Below are 26,886 nucleotides of genomic sequence, written 5' to 3' on the forward strand. Positions count from 1 at the left end.
TGTAGAAAAAAAGTTTTAACACTGATTATAAAATAATGAATGTTGGAATTTTTTATATTAATGTTTATTTTCATTACAAGAAAACTAATATTATTGATGGCTAAAATTCGTCAGTAATATTTAAAATTTATCAGTAAAGCAAAATTATCGACGAATTTTCAAAAATTTGTTGATAAAACTTTTGTTTATAAAATTTACGGTTAGAAATTATATCGATAATTACCGACGAAAATTTTTTGTCGCTAAAATTCGTTAGTAATTACCGATTGAACAATAAGTCGGTAAATATGTCGGTAAATAACACGAATTGGTTTATCTTTTTCCTCCTCTCTCTTTTTTTTGTTCTTCTTACTTTTAGGGTTTATCTTTTCATTTTTGTTCTTCCAAAACCTCTTTCACTCCACCTCGGTAAATTTGTCGTTGTCATTGCCATCGTTATCGTCGTCGGTTCTTGCACCATCGCCGCACAATCACCACGCTGCAACCATGCCACTGCTATGCGTCTAACATCTTCTCCCCTTTTCCTCTTCTTCTTCTTTTCTTTTTCTTTTTCTTTTTCTTTTCTTCTTCTTCTCATATTCCTTTTCTTCTCTTTTGATTCTAACGCATCTTCTTAAGATGAGTTTCTTGTCCTATTTATCGACGGATTGAATCGTCGGTAACAAAATTTTTAAATTATCTATAAATTTTATTAATGGATTTCAAGTTACATAATTGTTAACAAATTTTATTAATAAATATTTTTGTCAGTAATTAAAATATTAAAATTTATCGGTAAAATTCGTCAATAATTTAAATTTATTAACAAAAATACATTAATCAATAATTCAAATATACCGGAAAAGAAGTAATTCAAATTTATCGAAAGAAGTGCATCAATTATGTAATATATTTATTGTTTTTTATTCATATATCTAGAATCTTATCAATAAATCAAAAGAAAATATCAAATTATATATCTTTTTCATAAAATAAATAACAGAAATATTTAAGTGATATTTAAGTCTTGATATCTAAATAATGTAATATATAAACCGTACCACCATAATATATAATTTTTTTTTGTTAGAGTGTATGGTCTAATCTTTATTATTTTGTAAATTTAAAGTTAAAATTTATAGAGCGGTGGGAAAGATTGAGAGGAAAGAAACAATACTAGAGCAGTGGGAAAATAGTGGTGATACTCATATGCTTTCTCCAATAATTTACTCTCTCAACTTCTTTCAATATTTTTTTGCAATGACTATTTTTGATATCCCTCTTTTAATTAGCAAAAATCATAATCAATCTTTGTTTATTAAAGTATCTTAGCAATGTGGTTGGGGCCTATTAACATTGTTGTCTAACTAAAAATAGATGTGCTCAAAGAATATTTATGATTTTAGCCAAAAAAAAAATTATGTCCAGATTAATGTCTACATTTCAAATAATAACTTGTGTTTAGTTAGAAACGGTTAATCTAAATAGTAGTTAGTGTTCAGTTAAAATAGTTGAATTCAACTAATACTTGTTTTTCATTTGCCAGAGTTAATTTGTGGCGATGAAACTTTATCACTTTGATAAAAAAAAAAATTCAGCTAAGTTATATACTTTTGTGCTTTTAAGTATATTATTTTTAAAACAGATATTTTTTTTATTATATATCAAATTTAAATAGTATTTTTGTATATGATATTTTTTAATAGGTAAAAGTTGAAATATTCCTAAAAGGTAAAAAAATAAATTCAATAAATTTCAATTGGTAATGAAGTAAAACATTTGAAAAGTTAAGAAAGAAACAAAAATATATTTGAATTTTGTAACAATTATAAATTTTCTATCCATTAAAAGAATAATTCAAAGAATCAATGCAGTTAGAACAATACATAAATGCATTATCCTTTTTTATTACAATTTTTTTTATTTCCAATATACTCATTAATTTACTTAAACATAGTTTATCTCATCTTCTTTTGCCCATCTCATCCCATCTTTCAAATAACTACAGCTTAAATTATCCTCTCCCTCTTGAGGCTGCAATCAGTTTATAATTTCTAAAATCTTTCTATATATATATATAGTTTTTTTTTTCCATCTCTAACTATAATGGTTTCAAATCTCTTAAACAATATATCAAATTTAGACAATATCTCATAAAAAAGAAATAAATTTATAGTAAAATATATTAAAATTAATATATAAAAAGATAAAAGTATAAAATAATAATAAAAGTAAATAAATTTTAACTCATCAAAACAAAACAATATAATAAAAATTGAAGACATGGAGGTGTTAGTACATAAGTTTCTGATAATAATAGCAGAAACCAAATATAAATACTTTTTTAAAAATTAGGCACACATATTCTGTATTTTATTAAATATTTGGAGAAAAAAAATAACAAGTAATTTAATTGTTGAAATCATAAAACTTATTGAAGTATAAATTCTTTTCCCTTTCTTGATGGTCATTGATAGAGATTTTTTTGCAATTATTACATACCTGCTTCAAAGTCTTGCATGTTCAATAAGAATTTATGGCACGTGGGTGGATTAATTGAATTATCACATTGGATTTTCAAAATATATTTGATTTTGAGTGAAACATATAACTCTCATGTCTCAGACAGCTTTCATTGTGAAATCTGGAAATCGCACCTTAGAAGATAAGGTCAAACAATGGAAGATAATTTTTCTTTCCTCAAATGGCGGTTAGATAGGACCTCATCTCCAGAGGATATATGCTAAAACTTTATGTAATTTTTTTTTTCTTTTTCAAAGAAAAAAAAACATTATTGACATAACATTGACCAACATCATACTAAATTATGGTGATGTTGCCATCTCTAGAATTGTGAAAAAGTGTGTGAATAAATGCAACCGATGTAATTTTGATGCAATTATCAAGTGATTATTAAAATGTTGATTTACTATTGAGATACAATAATCTTTCTCATGAAACTCTAAAATATGATTTTGATTCTTATATTTTTTTCATCACCATAGAATTTAAAATCTCTTGTTTTTAGTCATTATAAATATTCGAATACATAAACTTTTAAAATTACTATTTATTTACAAATAAGCAAGCAACTTTGGTTTCATAGATATAACTTTATCTATATTTATTTATATACTATTATAAAGGTATTACAAAGAGATTCATACACATTTATTTTCTAATTTTACTTTTAAATGATTGTTTTCTAATTTGATTTTTTTTAAAATTTAATATTTTTAAAATAAAATAAAAACCTATAATAAAAAATTACTTATAAAATAAATAAAAATATATATAATTAAATTATAAAATTATTTTATTTATTTTTATAATTATAGTTATAACTTTTTTATCATGAAAAGTGATAAAAAAGATGAACACAATGCCCATATATGAATACAAACAAATTTAATCTTTAATCGAAGATGTAAAGAAATAGTAACATCACATATGATACAAAAGTTTAAAAGTAGTGATTTTTAATTTAGAGAAAATAAAGCATGTTTTTATAAAAATTAAAATTAAATTCATCCATTTTATATCACTAAAAAACATAAATACGTCTAAACTAAAGTAGATTTCGATTAGAAGAATCTAAAACACATCTTACCTAGTAAGTAGAGTAGGAAACATTATACACTTTACATTCACTAACGTTAGAAACATATATACTAGAACGGTATAATATAGAATTGTTGGGAAGATGCAAGGTGGTTTGTGATTGTAATAAGTAGTGGGTGAAGAGGAAGAAGTTAATTACAGAGATAATGATGAGGAATGAGAGATTATGGTGTGGTTGAAATGAGATTGAAATGGGGGGTGGGGTGTAGTCTGATATGATTCCAGTCAAAGGGAAAGAGGCTCCTATCTCAGGTGATATTTTGAAGGCTGCACCAAGTCAGGGAGGAAACAGCCCAGAAATCACAAAAATGGAAAGAGGAGGGCTGAAGGAAAGGTAATTGAGGAAATTTTTGGGTTAATGAATGAAAGGGTCAGTTAGGTGTGTGAAAATAAAGGAGGAGGGAGCATGTGTTTTGGGGCAGAGCAACAGAGTGTGAACAGTTTTAACCTCAGAGTGCACTTTCCTGACACCTCCTACCTGCCAAAGCGCTAGGCAGAGAGAGAGAGAGAGAAAGACAAGTGCTTTCAATTGCAAGCAAACAACCCCGAACCTCCTTCTACCCGATAGTCTTTTACTTCCACCTTCACTCTACAAAAAAGGTTAATGCATTTTCATTCAGTAGTTTCTTCAAACACTTTATCTTCTTTTCTCTCATGATTAAGGGGTTTGAGAAAGTAATGAGCTTTATAATCAGGATCAAGTTTGGTGAAGTGGGATTGTGGAAATGATTAAGGAGGAGAGACGGGAGGGGAAATTGAGTGTAATGTAACCGAGAATGGAGTGATGAAAGTGAGAGAGGGTTGGGTTTTGGGGTGGGAGAAAATGTGAAAAAGGAGAAAGCATCAATCCGTGGCCAAAAAAAGCAGGATTCAGCTCTAGCCTTGGCCTCCAAATCTATCAATGAGATAGCGCCACGCATGGTGAGGCCAAAAAAGATTAAAAACGACACGTACGAGACTTTCTCTTATTCAAAAAGTTACCATGCCATGCCCTCCCTCGGATTGCAAAACAAAAGAGATTGATATAGGCACAGCCACTATTGCTCGGCAGCTTACACTTCACATAATCGGATGGATGGCACTGTTTTCCATGAGTGATGTGGAGACAGCAAAACCAAAGATGCATGGACTAACATGCATTTCATTTTAATTTTTCTTCTTTCCTTTGTACATTTGTTTATGGATTTCTGTAAAGATGTCAGAGACAAAGGCAGCTGCAGAGAAAAAAACAGAAGCAACAGAGGTGCAGTCATTATAAGAGCAGACTCACTCACTCACCCATCCAGCACATTAGAGAAATAGAGAGAGGTGGCAGAAAGCCAGAAGCATCATCAGACTATCACACCCATTACTATTATCCATGCACAGGAGAAGAATCTGCACAAAAATTACTATCACCCCACCTAAACAAAATTAATCCCTCTTCACTTCATTCTTTCAAATCCTATATCTTCTTCCTCCTCTTCTTCACTTCACCTCACCACTATTCACACAAACAAACACACTCTTCCTTCTTCTTTCTGTCAAACAATGATGAGTGCAACTGCAACTGCAAGTGCCAGGAATAGGTCTCCTTTCACACCATCTCAGTGGCAAGAGCTTGAGCAACAGGCTCTTGTTTTCAAATACATGGTCACAGGAACACCTATCCCACCAGATCTCATCTACTCGATTAAAAGAAGTCTCGACTCTTCGATTTCTTCAAGACTCTTTCCACATCATCCAAGTAAGTCTTTTGCAGTTCTGCTATCTATCGATTTTGAGTCCATGGATAACTTTTTTTTTAAAAAAAAAAAAAAAAAAGGAAAGATACGCTGGTGGTTATTATTATATGTCTACTTTTTATGAGGGACAAATAAAATTTAGAGCCTGGTTTGTTGTCATAACTCTGGCTGCAGTTGGGTGGGGATGTTTTGAAATGGGATTTGGCAGAAAAGTAGACCCAGAGCCAGGAAGGTGCAGAAGAACAGATGGCAAGAAATGGAGATGCTCAAAGGAAGCATATCCAGACTCCAAGTACTGTGAAAGACACATGCACAGAGGCAGAAACCGTTCAAGAAAGCCTGTGGAAGTTTCTTCAGCAACAAGCACCACCGCCACCAACACCTCCCAAACAATCCCATCCTATACCAGAAACCTTTCCTTGGCAAACCCCACCATAACTTCACCCTCTTTCCCTTTCTCTCCTTTGCCCTCTTCTATGCCCTGTGACTCCCAACCCTTTTCCCAATCCTACCAAAACCCTTCTCTCAATCCCTTTTTCTATGCCCAATCAACCTCCTCTAGACCCCCAGATTCTGATTTTCCACCTCAAGATGCCACTACCCACCAGCTGTTCATGGACTCTGCTTCTTATTCTCATGATGAGAAGGATTACAGGTTTGTTTTCTAAAAATACTACTTTGTCCTTTTATCATTTTATTTTGGTCTTCAAATGAGTCTAATGATATATGGTGATTGATTCATTGCTTTTGTGAATTATTAAGATCAAGATGTAATCTTTCTGATGATTCTTGCAAGCAGGCATGTTCATGGAATAAGGGAAGATGTGGATGAGAGAGCTTTCTTCCCAGAAGCTTCAGGAACAGCGAGGAACTACACTGACTCGTATCAACCACTATCAATGAGCTCCTACAAGTCCTATTCAAACTCCAGCTTTCAGAACATCAATGATGCCACCAACCAAAGACAGCAAGAGCAACAACACTGCTTTGTTCTGGGGACTGACTTCAAATCAACAAGGCCAAGCAAAGAGAAAGAAGCTGAGACAACAAGCCAGAGACCCCTTCATCGTTTCTTTGGGGAGTGGCCACCAAAGAACACAGATTCCTGGCTAGATCTTGCTTCCAACTCCAGAATCCCAACCGGTAACAATGAACAATGATCATGCTGCTTCCCCACTCTCATTATCATACCCTTTTTAATATTCCACTTCATGCTTACCTATAAAATTATTTGTACTTATGTAGTCTCCTTTATCCTTGGCAGATGAATGATGTTTTTTCTTTTGTTATTATGAGCTGGTGGATACGGCCAAGAGAGAGAGAGACTCGTTGATAAAGATCAGTTTTTTGTGGCTGGGGTGATTTTCTTTTACAAAAGGTGTGATGTTATTGTGTTAAGTGGGGGACCACATCAGGATTTGTGTCTTTGCTTTGCTAGATATTTATATATGCTTCTTTCTTCCCCTTGAAGAAAAGTTAAAAAAAAAAAAAAACATGTCTCAGATTTGCACACTATGTTGTTTGACTGGAAAGCATATTAAGTTGCTCTGCAGTCTGCTTTATAATGGGTGGTAGCAAGGACAATTCAAATAAGCTCTGATGTTTGTGTTTCTTCTGAACCTTGTTATGTGCATGGACCCAGTAGTAGGGAACATGTGCAATGAATATTTGCATACAATACCACCACTATTAGGATTATTAGTGAGGACACTTTCCAACAACAACAACAACCAAACTCTCTCTTACTCATCTAATGGACTAGGGTATAGACACTGCAGATTCATATCAGGCTTTCAAGCTTTTCATCATTACTTCCATTGAATATTAGATTTTTTTTCTCTGTTTCATTGAACCGTAAACGTGGGTAACTGCTAAACCTTAATCAAACCTTCTAACCTCAATCATTATCCAAGTTAAATAGTCTTACACGACAATGTAGGGAGTAAAAATAAAGTGTTTGCAATTGCAATTTTGGAGTTGTTCAAAGTTGTTTTAAGAAGGAAAAGTAAGTCACAGGAAAACTACAAAAGAGTACTATGTGCCAATTGTACTGCATATTATTCCCTTCCCATAGGGGTATTTACTTATTTGCAAATTACAGTTCACTCCTGCCCCCAACTTTATATCCTTTCGGATATATTCCAAGTGAATGATTTTTGTCAAAATTGTAAATTCCACTACCATCTCAGAAATTGGGTTGGTCGTCTGATTTTTTAGGTGAATCAATAATTGAAAGGGAGTGAGACTTCAAGCCTAAAATCAACTTTATCCAATCCAATGTCTTGAAAACTAACTATAAATGCTTCATTTCTTTTCAATTTATATATACTACGTCCTTGTTTTCATTTTAAGCTGAATTACACTCAATTAACTTCTTTTAGATTCATTCAATAATGGAATAATTAAGTGTTTTCTGTGGATGTGGTTACTTTATATATCTTGATTTTCCATAAAGATACCATGTAAATACAAACATTGGAATGCATGGCTGAAACAATCTCAAATATTATATGCAACAAGATATCACTGTAAGCATGTAATCAAAATCCTAAGTATCTTTACTGTTCCTTTTGTTACTTATGTGGTGAAGAGAAAAACAAAACTGGCCCAAGATACCCATCATGCACCTTTCTAAGCTATCAACATCACATGATTGTGAAGCTTTGGAGTCAAATAGTATTAATGAAATACATTATCGGAGCTGAAAAATATTGTTTAATGATGAAGAAAAACAGAGTGTGATTTTAAGGAAAAGGGAAAATGTTGTAGTGAAGTTGCATAAAGAGAAATGATAAATGAAAAGATGGAAAGAGAAGCATGGGTTGTGGAATTGAGAGAGCAAATGATGATTGTGTGGCATGTTATGTTGGTGGTAAAGTTGCATAAAGAGAGAATTCTAATGTGTGTTTGTGTCTTTTATTTTTAAAGCATCAAGAGCAACTAGTGCTTTTCAAACGTGAATTCTCAAATCAATCACTTTCATCACCTCTAGGAATTTCAACAAAAAGAGACCAAACAACAGATTCCCTTCTTTTTCTTTATTTTTCATTTAATGCAACATTCGTCATACAAATACAAAACTAGTAAGAGTAGTATGAAATAGCATTCAAAAAAGAAAATGGATGATATTGCAACCATCTTATTGAAAACAAATACAATAGTGACAATGAAAATAAGTAAGTTCTTAGTTTCCAAATTTTCTTTTTTAATTTATAGTATAAGAGTATAATTGATGTGAAGAATTCCATTTTATTAAAAAAAATAAAAATCTACCATCTTATTTAATGTAAAAAAATAAACATAAATGAATGTTAAAAACATTTTTTTTCACAGTAGTATCTGTGTATGAATAACTAATTTTTATGAAAATTTCCTTCCCTCGAATCCCATTTTTCTATTCAGAGATTTAAAATTGTATTTGAAGTGTCAAAATCATTATACTCAAATCAATGACACGTTAATTGAGAATACTATGTTATAAGTGAGATAAAAAGAACTGTTTTCATTAATGCAATATTTTACAATTTGACATTTGTTCTCGAATATTAATTAGAATTAAAGTAATTTTGACACTATATAATTTTTAAAATATATACAAATGTGAGTTAGTTTTTTTTTTTTTTCCTTTTGATCCTAGTTTTTTTTTTTACCTTTTGTTGAAGTCCTCCGAAATTGGATTGTAATTGCAGCTGAAATTGGGCCACATCATGATAACAAAATTTGTAGTTGTTATATTTTTTGTGTCACTTGTAGTTCCAGTAGAGTACTATATAGTCCAAGTACAAACATATAATCATATCATTTTAGAAAATAAAAAAAGTAGGTTAAAATATGAAGTTATGTAATTAGGAAGGAAATTCAAAATGTCATAAACGTTAATGTGAATATAATAGGAAATGAAAACATTGTAACAGAAAAGTTTATCTGAGCAAACTTTTTCATAAGAGAAAAAAATTGAAATTAGGTTTTTCATCAGTTAAAGTTAATTAATGTACGAACTAATGTTCATATATGTTTTTTCTTCTTATTTTTATTTTTTGTAAACTGTTTATGGATAAACTCAAAATGCTTAAAGACAGATGATAGCAGAACATTATTACAATGAAACACAGTGCTACAATTTCCACATGTTTGATTACACATTTCGGAGTGATTTTGAGCTAAATTCTAAGTGAAATGCAAACATAAGCTTTATCATTGTGCAATGATTTTCTCTGACCTGCACAAGTAATGAGGCAATCAATGTTTTGGAATAACTGTAATTATTTATTTGAGTCAAAAATGGATCATTAATTGAGAGAAAAACATGAGTAACAATTTGAGACAATGATTTGGAAAAGTGATAAATTGTTTACTCGAGTCAAGATACTATATTGATGGATCAATAAATGAATGAAGAACTAGTCAAGTAGAAATTTGAAGCAATGCTTTAGAGAATTTGGATACTCTCTGTGCCAAGTTGAACAAGGAATGAAATGAATGATATCAAACACCCATTTACCTACAATTTTAACACCAAACGACCTACGCAATTTATGTTTCGTCAACAACAAACGCAAAACCTTAACTATTAAAACTCCCAGAATGACAAACAAATTGAAATGCCTTTCGTCAAGCACCATTATCATCTTCCTTTCCATAGCTCAAAAAGCAATATTAAAATCTACAAAACATTCATTCAGGAAATTTCAGGCTATTCACAAAATTTTCAACTTCTTTTCATGTATATAAGCATTTGCTACTTCATAGAAATGCTACCATTGATTGTTGATCTAGTTGGCACAAGATAACATCCGAAAGATAACTTTTAGCTTGTGAGAAGTTTATTTCATCCTTTTCTCTCTTAGAAGTGTTTTTAGAAAATTTTGTCCCTAAGATCCTAGCCAGTAAACTTCTTCACAAGCTAAAACTAACTAATACATAAGTTAAGAATCTAATTTCGGATTAGCTAATACGAGTGAACTTACTCAGATTAACTTATCTGTGAACAAATTTTAACTTAAAGCTGAAGTTTCTTTAACTTTTCTTTCATACTTTCTTCTTTTAAAAATACTTATGAAAAAGTTTATCAAACAGACACTTAATATTTGAATTGGAAGAATAATAGGATATGAACAATCTACCTGGTGGCAAAAGATATTACCGTGTACGAGAGCTCTCCTCTTAGTGTTGTGCTGATGGGATGTGACTTGAATATTCTGCTATAGAGAGACTGTGTACACCCATATCAATCATCAGTACAATCAATAATTCTGGAATAAAAGTTTATTAAGATCGTTCTTCACAAAATTGAACAAATCCCAAGGGGTGAACCGTAGTTTGCAAGTTTATTGAGGATGAACATTTGTGACACTGCAGAATGTTGCTATTATAGATGATTCATTGCAAGTAAGTTTATGTATGCAAGTTAGTCATATACATTTTGAAAGTTTCTAAATCTACCATGTTTCCCTTAATGAGGTTGATTTATTAAGACCTGTAAGCGCAATGGAGAAGAATCATATAAACATAATACTGTCATCTGCTTCCAAGAACATACAAGATGTAGTAAATGATAGCATGCACTAAAATCACCCATTACCTTCTCTCTATATAAAAATTCTTCGAAACAGGAACCTGAAAACATTTTCTTAGTAACTATAGTAGGGAATAAAACAATGTCACAAAGTTCAAAAAATGTCGCTAGACAAACTACCAGAGATGCTATAAATGATAAACTTGCGAATTTATGCTTGTTATGTGGCATCTAATTGCAACATACCATATAATGTGTAGCAGAGGTTATCCCAAGTTAAACAGCATTATGTACATTGTCTAGACAGGTTATCCCTACAAAGGGCATCCTCCAAAGGCACAATTCTAAAATCATATAATGAACAATCTCGAGACATAATACTACATCGGGAGGTTTCAACCAAATTAAGGTTCAATTGATAACATGTTTGAAAGTACTTTTAGAAGTAAGAAATCAAGTTTTGGAACGTAGAAGCTACAACTGTTAACTTCTTAAAACCACATTCAAGATGTCAAACCCAAAAACATGCCACAAAGTCTTCTTTAAAGCCAGTTAGCAGTTAATTTTACTTCAGATGGCAAAGCAGAACGTCATTTCTATCAAGAAAAAGAAGAAAAAGGGTAATCGTTTAAGGGTGTGACAAACATTAGGCGAAATATTCTATATTTCCATTTGAAGTTGGAACATAATTACAAATCACAACATTTTTAATATAATGTAGTACTGGAGAACTCTAGACACAAGGACAATACAACAACATCGAACAAACAGACACTGAATGGAGGAGAAAAAACAAAGAATATATAAGATTCCCATTGTTAATTCTTTAAGGATTCCTAGCATCATTGTACACTGAACATGTTAGAAAAAAAATCAAATTAGAAAGAAAAAAAAGGTACATGAGGGCTGCTTTTTCTTTCCATTATAAGCCAATGTAATGGAACTAAGGGAAAAAGTGGCAACACAGCATGAAACGTGAACTAGCAGTACCAATATACACAGTAACGTCAAGGGCCGAAATGATGGCATCAATTGCACACAATTCATGTTCCAATAATTTCTAAAATCATGGGTGTCTTTCCGTGCTTGCCTTTTCATGTTCCTTCCATAAGATTCTGTAAAATCCAACCAATATTCCCCTTCTCCCAACCATTACGCAACAAAGAATTTCAACCCATTAAAATTATAAATTAAAATGAATTGATAAGAATCTATTTCAAGAACAGCTCTCGTATCTGTCCTCATCGCTATTCAAAAGTTGTCTTCTCTTTACTACTAAGTACCCAACCATGCCAACTTGCATGATTGCCGCAATGCCAGCAAACAAAAGTCCAACCTTTTTCCCCGCATTCAGCTTGGGCGGCGGTGGCGGTGCGTGCACATGGTGGTGGTGGCGGTGGTGCATGAAACGTTGCGGCTGTGGCGCACCCATCTCGTCAGAAAGGGGAGGCAATGATCCGGGCGATGGAGCAACTAAACGTGTCCCAGGAAGTGACGAAGGAGGCGGAGAAGACGATGGTGGAGGTGGAGGTGGAGGTGGTGGCGGTGGCGGTGGGGGCGGGGGTGGAGGTGGAGGTCTGGACACCATAAAAGCCGGTGATCCTGATTCAGCGCCACTCCTCCCATTTTGTCCCTGGGATTGTGCAGTAAAGACATAAAAGCTAATGGAAATGCCAATAATCAAGAAACCAAAGCGCGAAAACGTTGAATCCATGGGTTTTGAAGAACCAATACGAATCTTCGATTAAGGCTTCAAGTTTTAGGGGGGATTGCTGCGCATCTACCCCCTTTTGCGTCGGGGGATAATCCGATGAAATCAAAGGATCCCTTTGAATCTATAACTTCCAATCGAATTAGCTCCGGCGCAAAATCCTGGTTTTCTTGTTGTTCGTCCGGAACATGAACGTACCTCCAAATTGGCGGCCTTAGGGTTTTTGCGATTCAGGACCCAGAAATTAAAAGAGTAAAAATGTGTGACGGTTCTAAACAATTGAAACAAAAGGGTGGGTGAATCTGAAGAGAGTTTTGGAATTAGACCCAGAAGGAGGTGGATCAAATTCCTCTCGGTCTCTCTCCCCACCTTCTCAGAAATGGAGGAGGAACGAATCCAGTTGAGAAGGGAGAGAGAAAGAGAGAAGAGAGAGACAGAGAGAAGGGAGAGAGAATACGCGGGGTTCAACGGTTGGCCTAATTTAAGCGAGTAATGAGGTTGTAACATGAAATCTTTCTACCTGTCATGACTCACGAAGACAGAGGAAGTTAGAGAGAGATTGCGACATGACGTGTCATAAATGGTGGGCCCCTATATAGTAAGGTATTATTTAATTTTGTAGGACCTTTTTGGTATAATACCCATGGATGGGTGTGATGTGGAGGGCCTCCTCCTCTTATCCTATGCTTCCCTCCATTATATCATATCCTTCATATATCCATATTTTATACATATTTCTCTTAATTAATATATATATTTGTCTCAAATATAATACACATTATTTATGGATATCATGCATATAAGGAATTTGATGCGAATTTACAAAATTTTAAGATTTATAGAATTATAACAAAATATTAGAGTTTCATAATTATAATATAAAATATTATAAATGTTGGAAATTTTTAAGAATTATAAAAATATTAGATATATGAGACATTTAATTGATATAAAAAATATATTAGAGAAAGAAATTTGTTATTTTATTTTATTTATATACTATATATATAATAAATGTAATAGAATATAAAATATTTACGATATCTTAACTTTGATTTTTTTATTCTAACATAATAACTAATTTTTAAAATTGCTTTAAAAGCAAATTTTTTTTTCTAGAAACTAATCTAAATTAAAAAGATATTAAATAAATATTTCCAATCATGAATCAAGTAATAAATCGTAAAAGAGATTGAGCAAACTATAAATGACATCGTCAATCCAATGATAAGAATTTGAAGTTGACCAATGCGATGTCATCCTTAGATCATTTAAAAAATGTTATCAACTTTGATATTAATATGAGTGAGATAAAAGATTCTTTTTATTTATCATTAGATCAGTTAAATCAAGTTCAATGTATACTCTTCCTCTTCACCCTCATCACATGTCAATCAACAATTACACGTGAACAAATCAAGACTAGTCGTTAAATAACTTGACGTGATTTTTTATTTTTTTAAATAAAATTACAAAATTATAGATCCGAGAAATTTTTCCTTTAAAATACATATTAACGATTCGACATTTTTCATAGCCATCAAGAAAGATATTGTTGTAATTACAACAACAATAATATTAATACAAACCACAAATCATCAAAATATTCATATATTTTGTTTATTAGAACTATCATGATATGTAATTATTAGCTCTTTAAATGAATTGAAGCATATTTTATCTAACAATCTAGATAAATCTTCAAAAGGTTAATCCAATATCGACAACTTTTTTGTGTTGAACTATCTACTTAATACTAGATAATACATGAAACTCATGAAGGATCGATTATATTTACTAAATCAAAACTTTAATCAGTTCACAATAAACCAAACTCCTTTAAATCTTAATTTAACAAAATTTTCATGTTTATAGTCTCATTTAAATTTAGGGAAAATATAAAAAGTTTATATATATATATATATATATATATATATATATATATATATATATATATATATATGTAGATCTTATTTTTTAAATCTTCCTTTCATGTTCTTTAAAATTTATTATCAATATAATAAGATCTTTAAGTTATCATATTGTTTAGTTAATTAGGATAAAAACTATTTAAGTTTTCTATACGGTATCTAACGTAAAATCCCCAAATAAAATCCTCAAATAATATGTTTATTAATCAGACACCAAGTTACCCTTCTACATATCACCTCACTATGTTCTTCTTCTTTTGTTCACCTCACCCAGCAAAAGATTCTTGTGTAAATACAATACACAGCGCCAAACAAAAACCCTTTGGCAACCTTTGCTGGTGAAACCTTAATTGGTCTTTTCAAGAGGTCTGAACTAATGAAGGGAAAATTGCTGCAACTAAGCAAAGACAAATAAAAAACAGTGAAAGAATGAAATATACCTTCATAGAAGCAACAACCTTCTCGACACGAAGTGCCTAGCCTCGATCTCAATCTCCTCCCAACATAACAATGCAACGGTGGCATCTAGGTATCCAGCGGTAAGAATCACTACAAACACTACCACAATCATTGTGCTCTGGGATCTCCATCAATCGCAAGAAAGAAGAGAGGGATCTAGGATTCATGATTTGGGGATGAATAGAGAAGAGGATTTGCGGATGAACGAAGTAAAGTGTATGCAGATGAATGGGTGACAAGAGTGAACTTTGAGGATGAACTTCGCTGGTGAGTCAAGACGAGAGTAAACTTCTCAGGATGAGTGAAGACGATATTGAACTTCCTCGTGACTACGGAAGAAAAAGAAGGAACGACTAACCTAAACCTAAATGTTTAGGATTTTTAATTTTCAATAATTAATTTTGTTTAAATTTGTATGTAAACGTAGTAGGTAAAAACTTTTTTCTTTTAATTATCTACGGATCCAATTCACCTTACTTACAGATAATATCCTTTGTAAAAATTTATGCTCTAACTCGTAAAATTTACATACAAAAACTCAGGAAGAAATTTTTTTCCCCTCATTACCTACATAAAAATCGGTATGTAACTCAAATTTACATACTCATAGATAAAATTTGTACGTAATACTTAATTTACCTATGAATCTAAATTCATACGTAATTATCAATAAATAATTTATAATTTTCTTATAGTGAACTATATAAACAATCACATAACTAATTAGGGTGAAATAATTTAAAGTACCCTTTAATATAAAAGCATATATGTTTAGTCTAAACTTGAAGATAAATTCTAGTTCATGGTTTAAAGTAAATTATTAAATTAGTTGTAGAAATTGTATGTATTAAATATTTTAGTTTCTAATTTTCTTAAAGGTTTCTATTGGTTTATTTCTAGGTATGTTATTGGTTTGGGTTTGATAAAATTTAAACAAACGCATTACTTAATCTACTAAAAAAATATTAGATTTAATTAGGTAAAATTTATGTATTTTTTATGTTAGACTCAATCTAACTCGATACATTGTTAGATCAACATTTTAAAAGTATTTATTTACTTTTTTCTTATAAATGATAATTTTAAAGTATCAAACAAATTAAAAAAATAACATTTTACGAAAAAATAATTCAAGATTTAAAGTAAATCAACTAAGTTAAATTATACCAGGTTTAATCAAACTAATTCAAAACATAAAAAAACAAATAGATAATGTAATTTGTCCATATCATAATACAAGAGTAAATCTTAGATCGAGTCTCATATCACTCATACTAAATTTGTATTAAAGTAAATCAATTTAAGTTGAGTTGAGTTTGACACTATCAAAAGTAAAACTCAATCCAATTTAATTGAATTTAATTGACTAAGATTGAGTAAGGCGATAACCTAACTCAATAAGTGCTCTTACTCAAAATATAATACTTTAATATTAAATTATATAATAACAATAATAATAATAATTGAAACTCTTAACGCTCAATATATATAAAAATTATTTACATATTAAAATATATCATGAAATTATTTGTAGGGTCTTTTCGGTATGTGGATCCATGTGATAAGACAGGTAATGTTTGCAACGTCCCTTTGCTTCGTAGAGATCATCATTGCGCATTGGTTCAATGATTTGGCCGTTCACGAATTTCAACTTGTTCTTCAAAGTTAACGCCTTTCTCATAGATCTACTTCACGCATGATAATTGGAACAATCCAACTGAGATGTAACAAGAAGAATTCCAGGATTTTCTCATGGATGTAGATAATATGGATGAGCAGGATTTTGGGGATCTTCCAAGATTAAAGAAAGAAAGAAAGAAACACGTAAACAAAAAGATAGGAAGAGAAAGAACTGGGAGAGGAGCAACAATGGAGCAGAGCGGGTTAACCCACTCTGATACAATAAAAAGTTATGCGCCCATGATTGCAAGAAGAGAAGAAAGAAACTTAGGGACGAGAAGTAAGGAGCACCGATGTCTGAAAGGAAGAGGAGAATATGATTATTATTTCATGAAAAAATGTAAAGCACAAGAGTATATTTATACATAGAAAGATGGTTTGATAAAAGCAAACCCATAGATAAAAAAACACTAATAAAACAAAAGTGTGCAATAGGCTTACTTAATCAACGGGTTATACGGGTTCGAGCTAGGTTGGACTCACTTAACCCACAACTCACTTACTTTTTTAAAAACATATTTTCTATCCTTGAACCAGAAAAGAAATTCTAATTTCATTGCTTTCTCTCTTACGTTCACATAATCAAAAAGCTACTCAAACAAAATCGCCAAAAACTACCACGGCTTAGTTGTTTGCCTTCGTTGAACACCATTGTGTACTTCTTCCTGAACTAGTGGATTTTTTATATTGTCTCCATTTTCGAGGGTGTGCTCCTTCATCGAACACCATTGCTCTGGTTCATGGTCTGTTGTGTTCTCCTTCATCGAACACCTATGTTCTAGTTCGTGGTCCGTCGATCGCGTTCTCCTTCGTCGAACACCACTGCTTTGGTTCATGGTATGTCACGTTCTCCTTCGTTGAACACCACTCTAGTTCGTGGTTCATTGCGCCTGGTTCATGGTCCATGCATTGTTCATGCTCCTCTGTATCTCTATGGCAGTCCATTGTCACTCTTCCATCACACTTTCATAAGTCCTTCACCTGCCTATGTTGCCTCATGCGCTTTTAGTTTCAACGGTTTGTAAATGATTAAAAAAATAATTTTTATTTTTATGAGTTAGTGAGTCAACCTACTTAACCTATAAACTAATGATGGGTTGATCTAGGTTGTACAATTTTTGGCTCACTAGAAACTATATCGGGTTGGCTCACTCATTTCTAACCCAACTTGTGGTGAGCCAACCCGAGTCGGGTTGGCTCACTCTGACACTCCTAGTTGGGATTGGGACAATGACGACAATTGGTCTAGGATTAGGGTTGAAATTTATTACACTTAAAATTTATGATACATAAACATCGTACAAGTTATATTTCAGATTTACAATGAATATTTTATATTTTTGATAATTTTTCAACAATAATTAAAATCTGATTTCAAATAAAATTAAAACAAAAATAGTTGAGATTTCTTTTCATCTCAAATGTTTTTCTTTGTTTGAGATAAAAGATGAAAGATTAAAAAGGAGAGAAGGATAAACAAGAAGGGAAAAATAGTGAAATCTTGACGTTATTAAGATTAAGTAATAAGAGTAGAAATGAATGAAAAGATTCATACATTTAGTAATTATCTTTTAAAATTATTATCTAATTATGATAAAAACTTTAACATTTACAAAATATTTATCATGTAATTATATTTATATATAATTTTTTTTTTACAATTTTTTTCATCTTTATGGGAAATGTATGATAGGTGTTTCTCTCTTTTTGGTGATATTTATCTTTTTCCTACTTTTCTTGTTATAATAGGTAGTTCGGAGAATAGAACATTATTACAAGAAAATTAAGAAAAGTAGTGACGACTTTAAAGACAGTCTCATCTATCACGACAATTGTACTGGGAGCTTTAACATTCTTTTGTTTTGGTTGACAACAAAGTTGAAAGAGTTTGTCAGAAGGAAAGGTAGCGTGGTATGTGAAAGCGGCAATCGCGATTGTCAAGAAGGAGAGACAAGTATTGAAGCAGACAGAACTTTCCGCGAAGAAAGGATGAAGGAGAACGAAGACCTAGGTCAGAAAATAAAGTTTGTAAATATGTGAATATTGTTGATATTTTACGAACATTTTGTCAATTCCTACATATTTTGTGCATAATTTTGTTAATATTGTGTTGCAAATTCATAGCGAATGCAATAAAAGATACTTGCTCCTTCTTATTTGTACGGTGATAAAGGCATTGGAGAGAATATGACTTTATAAGATAAGACATTCTTTAATTAAGGTTCCAATCACACCAACACCATCACCACTATGTAGTAGCACTGTTAGAATTATGGTGCTTGATTTAGTCCCACATCGCTTAGAATAGTGAGATGTGGTTCTCTATTTTACTATATAAGAGACTCTATGTAAAGCTTTAAGATACACCAAAAATACAAATACTTCCTAGTGTAGTCGTGGACGTAGGCATACACATTGTAGCCGAACCATGTTAAATTCTCTGTGTCTATTTTTCTCTCCTTTATTCTTTCCTTTATTGCCTTGTTCCTAACAATTGGTACCAGAGCCATTTTTCTTAGTATGCTCTGTGGTTGCAGCATTGTCTGATCTTCCACATCAGAAAAGATTTGGTTTCTATTTTTTTCTTCTTGGGGATCTCAGTTTAGAGAAGTAGTGGGAGCTTTGGTCAAAGGCAGCAGGAGCTTTGGTCAAAGGCAGCAGGAGCTTTGGTCAAAAGCCGCAGCAGGAGCTTTGGTCAAAAGCCGCAGCAGGAGTTTTGGTCAAAAGCAGCAGGAACTTTCGTCAAAGCAGCAAGAGCAATGGCATTGGAAGAAGGGAAGGTGAGGATTGAGAAATTTGATGGCAGTGACTTCGGGTTCTGGAAGATGCAGATAGAGGACTACCTGTATCAGAAGAAGTTGTATCTACCCTTAACAGGGCAGAAGCCAACTGACATGGAGCAGGCGGAATGGGATTTGTTAGATCGGCAGACACTCGGTGTGATCTGATTGACATTAGCCAAGAATGTTGCGTTCAACATCATGAACGAGAACACAACCGTAGATTTGATGAAGGCATTGTCAAATATGTATGAGAAGCCATCTGCAGCCAATAAAGTGTATTTGATTCGCAGACTAGTCAACCTAAAAATGGGTGAAGGTAACTCGATTACTAATCATATTAGTGAATTCAATACAATTATTGCGCAGTTGACATCAGTGCAGATAACATTTGATGATGAGGTGAAAGCATTAATTTTATTATCATCTCTTCCAGAAAGTTGGAGTGCAACTGTTACTACAGTTAGTAATTCTGCAAGTAATAGTAAGTTGAAGCTTGATATCATTCGTGACTTGATCTTAAGCGAAGATGTTCGCAGGAAAAGTTCAGGGGAATCTTCCAGTTCTAGTTCCGGTTCAGCATTGAGTACTGAAACTAGAGGAAGAAGTAGCCAGAAAGGTCGTAATCAAGGCCGAGGCAGATCAAAGTCTAGAGAGAAATCAAAACCAAAATTCCGGAATGATATCACTTGTTGGAATTGTCAGAAAAGGGGTCACTTTACAAATCAATGTAGGGCTCCAAGGAAGAACAACAACAAGAGGCAAGATAGTGATCAATCAGCAAATGCAGCAACTGATGAAATTGAAGATGCACTATTATGTAGTCTAGATAGTTCTATTGATTCATGGATTATGGACTCAGGTGCGTCATTTCATACTACACCTTCTTTAGAACTATTATCTAACTATGTTCCAGGAAAGTTTGGGAAGGTTTACCTTGCAGATGGAAAATCTCTTGATATTATAGGAAGAGGTGATATCAATATCAGAACCTCTAATGGAAGTGTGTGGACTTTGAAGAATGTCAGACATATTTCAGCCTTAAAGAGAAACTTAATATCTATAGGGCAGTTGGATGATGAGGGGCATTACACCACCTTTAGAGATGGACACTGGAAAGTAATGAAAGGTAATCTTGTTGTTGCTCGTGGAAAGAAGCGGGGATCTCTTTACATGATTGCAGATGAGGATATGATATCAGTTGCAGAAGTTGGCAACAATTCCTCTTTGTGGCATCAGAGACTTGGGCATATGAGTGAGAAAGGAATGAAGCTCATGGTCTCAAAAGGTAAAATACCTAACTTGAAGCATGTTGACGTTGGACCTTGCGAACATTGTATCTTTGGAAAGCAGAAAAAGGTTAGCTTCTCCAAAACAAGTAAGTCGTCTAAAGTTGAAAGACTAGCACTAGTGCATACAGATGTTTGGGGGCCAGCTCCAGTGAAATCTCTTGGAGGTTCACAGTATTACGTAACCTTCATTGATGACTCTACAAGAAAGGTATGGGTTTATTTTCTTAAAAATAAATCTGATGTGTTTCTGTGTTTAAAAGGTGAAAACAGGAGGTTGAGACTCAAACAGGTTTAAAGATTAAATGTTTGAAGTCTGATAATGGTGGAGAATATGACAGTAATCAATTCAAGGAGTTTTGTTCAGAGAATGGGATCAGAATGATCAAGACGGTTCCAGGAACACCAGAACAAAACGGTGTGGCAGAAAGAATGAACAGAACCTTGAATGAGAGAGCAAGATGTATGAGAATCCAGTCAGGATTACCCAAGGTATTTTGGGCAGATGCAATAAGCACAGCAGCCTATCTCATAAACAGAGGACCATCAGTTCCTTTAGGCTATCAGTTACCTGAAGAAGTATGGTCTGAAAATGAGGTAAACCTTTCACATCTGAAAGTTTTTGGTTGTGCTTCATATATTTTGTTGAACTCTAATAGTAGAGATAAATTGGACCCTAAGGCAAAGCGATGCTATTTCATTGGCTATGGATCTGACATGTATGGCTACAGGTTTTGGGATGACCAAAACAAGAAAATTATCAGAAGTAGAAATGTTACTTTTAATGAAAACATGTTCTATAAGGACAAGATTGCAGAATTTGCAAATGCAAATAAAAAGCCAAAGCAGGTATCATTAGAAGAAGTTTCAGAAAGTGATGTAGTCAACAGAAGGCAGAATACAGAAGTAGAGCCTGAGTCAGAGCCCGAGTCAGAGTTTGAGTCAGAACCTGAACAGATAGTAGAGTCAGTAACTCCTGAATTACCGACTAGAAGGTCTAGCAGAACCATTGTAGCACCACAAAGGTACTCCCCTTCATTGCATTACTTGTTATTGACTGATGCTGGTGAACCAGAGCATTTTGCTGAGGCTATGCAGGGAGGTGAATCTATTAAGTGGGAGCTAGCAATGGAAGATGAGATAAAGTCTCTTCAGAAGAATAAGACATGGTCTTTAACCAAGCTTCCAGAAGGAAAGAAGGTTTTGCAAAACAGGTGGGTCTATCGGTTAAAAGAAGAACTAGATGGCAGCAAACGATATAAGGCCAGACTCGTAGTGAAAGGGTTCCAACAAAGACAAGGAATTGACTTCACAGAAATTTTCTCTCCTGTTGTCAAGATGACTACCATCAGAGTTATCTTGAGTATAGTAGCTGCAGAAAATCTTCATCTGGAGCAGTTAGATGTGAAAACTGCATTCCTATATGGAGATCTTGAGGAAGAAATCTTTATGGCACAACCAAAAGGTTTTGAAGTACAAGGCAAAGAGAATCTTGTATGCAAGCTTCATAAAAGTTTGTATGGGTTGAAACAAGCACCGCGACAATGGTATAAGAAGTTTAATGAGTTTATGAGAAACTCAGGATTTCACAGATGTGAAGAAGATCATTGTTGTTACGTGAAGAAATATGTTGATAGTTATATCATTCTTGCCTTGTATGTTGATGACATGTTGATTGTTGGTGCTAATATGGCAGAAATTGACAGGTTGAAGAAACAATTGTCAGAAAATTTTGAAATGAAGGATCTTGGTCCAGCCAAGCAAATTCTTGGTATGAGAATTTCCAGGAATAGATCTAAAGGTATTCTAAATTTATCTCAGGAAAAATATATAGAAAAGTTGTTTAGCAGGTTCAATGTTGGAAATGCTAAAACCAGGAATACACCTTTGGAAACTCACTTAAAGTTCTCAAAAAGGCAATCTTCTCAGACAGAGGAAGAAGAAAATCACATGTCTAAAGTGCCATATGCATCTGCAGTAGGGAGCTTGATGTATGCTATGGTTTGCACCAGACCTGATATAGCACATGCAGTGGGAGTTGTGAGCAGGTTTATATCCAATCCCGGAAAGGAGCATTGGGAAGGCGTGAAGTGGATATTGAGATATTTGAAGGGCACTTCAAAGATGCATTTGTCCTTTAAAAGAAGTAATCTCACTTTACAGGGGTTTTCTGATGCAGATTTGGGAGGTGATTTGGATGGTAGAAAGAGCACAACAGGTTATATTTTTACGTTGGGTGGCACAACTATCAGTTGGAAGTCCAAACTTCAAGGAAGAGTCTCCCTTTCAACCACTGAAGCTGAATATATAGCTATCTCAGAAACAGCAAAAGAGATGATATGGTTGAAGAATCTTCTAAAAGAATTAGGAAAAGGGCAAGATGAACCTTCATTGTTCAGTGACAGTCAAAGTGCCATTTGTCTTGCTAAAAATCCAATTCTTCACTCCAGATGCAAACACATTGAATTGAAGTATCATTTTATTAGAAACTTGATAAATGATGGAGATTTGATTTTGTTGAAGATTCCAGGTGCAAAGAATCCAGCTGATATGTTGACCAAGACTGTCACAACAACTAAGTTGAGGCTTTGCATTGCCTCAACTGGCCTTCGAGAAAATTGATGATGAAGGCACTACACTAGGTGGTAATGTAAATCAAACCCCAAGTGGGAGAATTGTTAGAATTATGGTGCTTGATTTAGTCTCACATCGCTTAGAATAGTGAGATGTGGTTCTCTATTTTACTATATAAGAGACTCTATGTAAAACTTTAAGATACACCAAAAAATACAAATACTTCCTAGTGTAGTCGTGGACGTAGGCATACACATTGTAGCCGAACCACGTTAAATTCTCTGTGTCTATTTTTCTCTCCTTTATTCTTTCCTTTATTGCCTTGTTCCTAACAAGCACAAATTCAATAGTCATCAAGTAAATTCCTAATCATCGTTATTGCATAAGAATCACACATACAAGTTATGTCATCAATCTATAATTCATTTCAAATCAAATATATACCTATATCCAAATACAACACAGAGCATCAAAACTCTCACCATTTCACTAAATCAAACTTCACCAAATCATTTATAGGTTCTGCAGTTATCAATTCTCATTTAAAAAAAAATAAATGATGACTTCCCTTACCTTAAGGAGAACTTATAACAGCTATTATCTTCTCACAGTTTCACCACTTATGATGGTCTAGAATAATGAAATTGATCTAGATGTATGGTAGGACTCTTCGCACCAATTGCTTTTATGACTTTGGATCATCAAAAGGGCGGGGAAGGAGATCAAATTTACTTAGAGAGAAGAGAAAGAATGAGAGAGAACATAGCTTATGAAAGGTGGAAACGAATGAGGTTTTGTATATAACCTCGAAAAAGAATAAATAAATAAACCTGAGGCTAACATGTCTCGGAGAAAATGATTCTTGGTGAATGAGATAGGTATATGATTTTTTTTTTTTTGTATAGAATGAGAGACTTTCAGAGGATAACAAATAAAAAAACTCATATTATGGGTTTTTTTAATATGACCAATTGGGATATAAATGTGAGTTGAAATTGTTGAAAAGTGCATATTTGAGAGGTTGATAATCTTGTAAAGAATTGAGTTGATAAGTTGAGTATGATATTCTGTCTAAATTGTTTATGTTTGAATTAGCTTAGAAATGATAAGTTTCCTCAATGGCTGATTTCATGGGAAAATACTATAGTTTAGGATGTCAAAGTGTATTGCAAGAGCATTCTTGAAGTGAGACTATCTTACTCATGTAGTATCTCACTCACATAGGGTGTGATATCTAGGTGGTGTGAGTCGAAGGAGACTCCACCAGACAGACGATATGATATGAGAGAGAATCATGCTTATGGAGCTAGTTGGGTTAACCTTGTCATGATTTGGTTTGAATCATTTAATCTTAAGAGCTGAAAATTTATTTGAGGACTTGAGAGTAAGCATGACAAGGGTAGAATTTCACGAGTTCATTCAATAAACTTGTCTTGTGGAATATGCAAGCATCTAACAAAATTTAAGTAAACAAATTCAAACTACAAATTTAAGTGTACAAATTTAATTTAAGTGTACAATGTACAAAATTATATGTACAAATTTAAGCGTAAAATTTTTAAGTTGTATAAAATTTGTTATTAATATGATATTTTTTATTTTCATTTTACATGTTTCTCTTTGTTCTAGTATTCTCTATCTTCTTTATTTATCCTTTAGGAAACAAACAAGTTATTAAAGAGAAAAAAAAATAAGAATGTCTAGAACATTATTACAAGAAAATTTAGAAAAGCAATTACGACTTCGATTTCGAAGACAGTCTCGTCAATCGCGATGAAGGAGGACAAATGTTGCATAAGCTTATAAGATTTGAAGTTGTATGAAACTAACATCAAACACAATGGACTATATCCTAGAAAACTCACTCAAAGAAAGACCATCCGTGTAACAATTCAACGTGAGACACCTATGTCCCAATGTAGAACAATCATTTAGAGTCATAACATTGACACAAAAACAACTTATGACTTATGATCCATGCAACGTATCATTGTTGGATAGAAATTTCACTTTTTAAACCATGAGGGGGAAAATGATAAGTTAACAAAGTTTTTCTTTACAAACTTTGATAAACTACCTATTTAGGTAAAAAAAAATACTATTTTATTACTTTATTTTGGTTAAAAAATAAAAAAGTTAATCTATTTTAATTTTATTTATAAAAAAATTGTCAAATTTGTAAAAACATTTCGTCAAAAGATAAATTTTCAAAAGAGGAATGTCCTGCAAGATTAAAAATTGTACATCGCCATCACAATGCTGGCAGAGTCGAGCAGAATCTAACTTGCAATAAACCACATCTCTCACCGCCCAACAAAACTCACCGTTCTCGTAAACCACAGTTCTCCACAATTCTCACAGCAACATGTCTCTAACAAGTGTTAAACAAAGGTGGCCAACATCTCTTTTCATCTCAGGAGTGTCATGGCCAAAATATACTTTCCAAGTATATGACTAAAACCAATGGGAAAAGGAACATAGTAGCCGGGAAATAGCATCACAAGTTCTGACTTTTGCGGTTCAGAAAGTCTGTATTTTTTTGACTTTTTGTCTTGTTCATCATGTTCCATGTCTTTCTGTTTCACCATCCATATAGTAAGTCTTTAGGTATAGGTTATCAATTGCATATCTTGATCCTGATAAAGCAGCAGATTTATCATAGATGGATAAATCATTGGTATGCCATCATCTATAGTTAGAGGTTTTGAACTGGCTTCTGTAGCAAGGTTGTGGTATGCATAAGCTGTCAGTATGGCTTCGGTAGCAGTATGCTCATGTTTTTAACATAAGTTGTTATGTGTTGTGGTTAATTCAAACTGTTATAGTATATTAGATAGTTACTTTGTCTATTATCTGTTATCGTAATGTATCAGACTCTATAAATAGAGTCCTTATGTTTTGATAGACTTCTTATGTTTTCGTACAAAGTGATGAAATTAAGCTTTTATACAGAATTTGAAAGTTGAAATAATAGAAAAAGGTCTCATAGACATTTCACCATATAAAAAGAGTGTGTACCTGCTCTTTGTGTGTGAGTGCCATTTGCCAACAGTATGAGCATTATGTTATCTTGTGAGCAATATGTGATTATTCGGCCAACAAAAACCTTGTCAATTGCCCCATTGGACTGAGACCCTGACCCAGCATCAAGAGCACTAGAAGTTCATCTAGAAGAAGGATTTTAGGATCGCTCGAGCCAATGCAATTCTCTGCTTCTAATCTCCGAAAAGTTTTCTCCGCCTATCTCTACCTGCATAATATAGCACTTCAAATGTAAGAGTTAAACATCATACCACAAATTCTTTAGATAAGATATATGTATATTGTGTATGCAGTTTTGAATGCCATACATATATATTTGTATACATATGTAGGTTGGCTATTTCTCTCTGTAACCGTCCCTTGAGCAGACTGTGCAAAACTTTTGACAGTATAAATCAATCAGAAACTATAATTAGTATAATGTTTAAGATAGTTACCGTAAAAATCAATAAACTTATCGCTAAATCAATAAACAATTTACTGATAAACTCTACCTAAACAAAAAAGTCCAAGTAGTCCTCCACAAACTGCTTGAAGAATTATGTTCTTGTATGAAAAATATGGTGGAATATTATGGTTTC

The 26,886-nt window shown here is 33.0% G+C and overlaps 1 protein-coding gene, 1 long non-coding RNA gene and 1 pseudogene across 3 annotated transcripts; 1 reads left to right on the plus strand and 2 right to left on the minus strand.

Moving 5' to 3' along the window:
• Window positions 1–4,694: 4,694 nt before the first annotated feature.
• Window positions 4,695–6,539, plus strand: LOC114166369 (growth-regulating factor 1-like; annotated as a pseudogene). The gene is made up of 3 exons (XR_014985090.1): window positions 4,695–5,326; window positions 5,499–5,979; window positions 6,124–6,539. The product of XR_014985090.1 is annotated as a growth-regulating factor 1-like (transcript).
• Window positions 6,540–9,407: 2,868 nt separating this feature from the next.
• Window positions 9,408–15,304, minus strand: LOC114167383 (uncharacterized). The gene is made up of 3 exons (XR_003600207.2): window positions 14,922–15,304; window positions 10,448–10,536; window positions 9,408–9,543 (listed from the first exon to the last, which is right to left on the minus strand). It is a non-coding gene; the product is annotated as an uncharacterized LOC114167383 (long non-coding RNA).
• Window positions 11,621–13,118, minus strand: LOC114167382 (uncharacterized). The gene has a single exon (XM_028052465.2). It carries the CDS (start codon window positions 12,551–12,553, stop codon window positions 12,056–12,058), a length of 498 nt encoding a protein of 165 aa, XP_027908266.1. The 5' UTR covers window positions 12,554–13,118; the 3' UTR covers window positions 11,621–12,055.
• Window positions 15,305–26,886: the final 11,582 nt, after the last annotated feature.

The sequence above is a fragment of the Vigna unguiculata genome, chromosome 10, assembly GCF_037176805.1.
Source record: "Vigna unguiculata cultivar grain cowpea cultivar isolate G323 ecotype 2 chromosome 10, ASM3717680v1, whole genome shotgun sequence".
NCBI classification, from domain to species: Eukaryota; Viridiplantae; Streptophyta; class Magnoliopsida; order Fabales; family Fabaceae; genus Vigna; species Vigna unguiculata.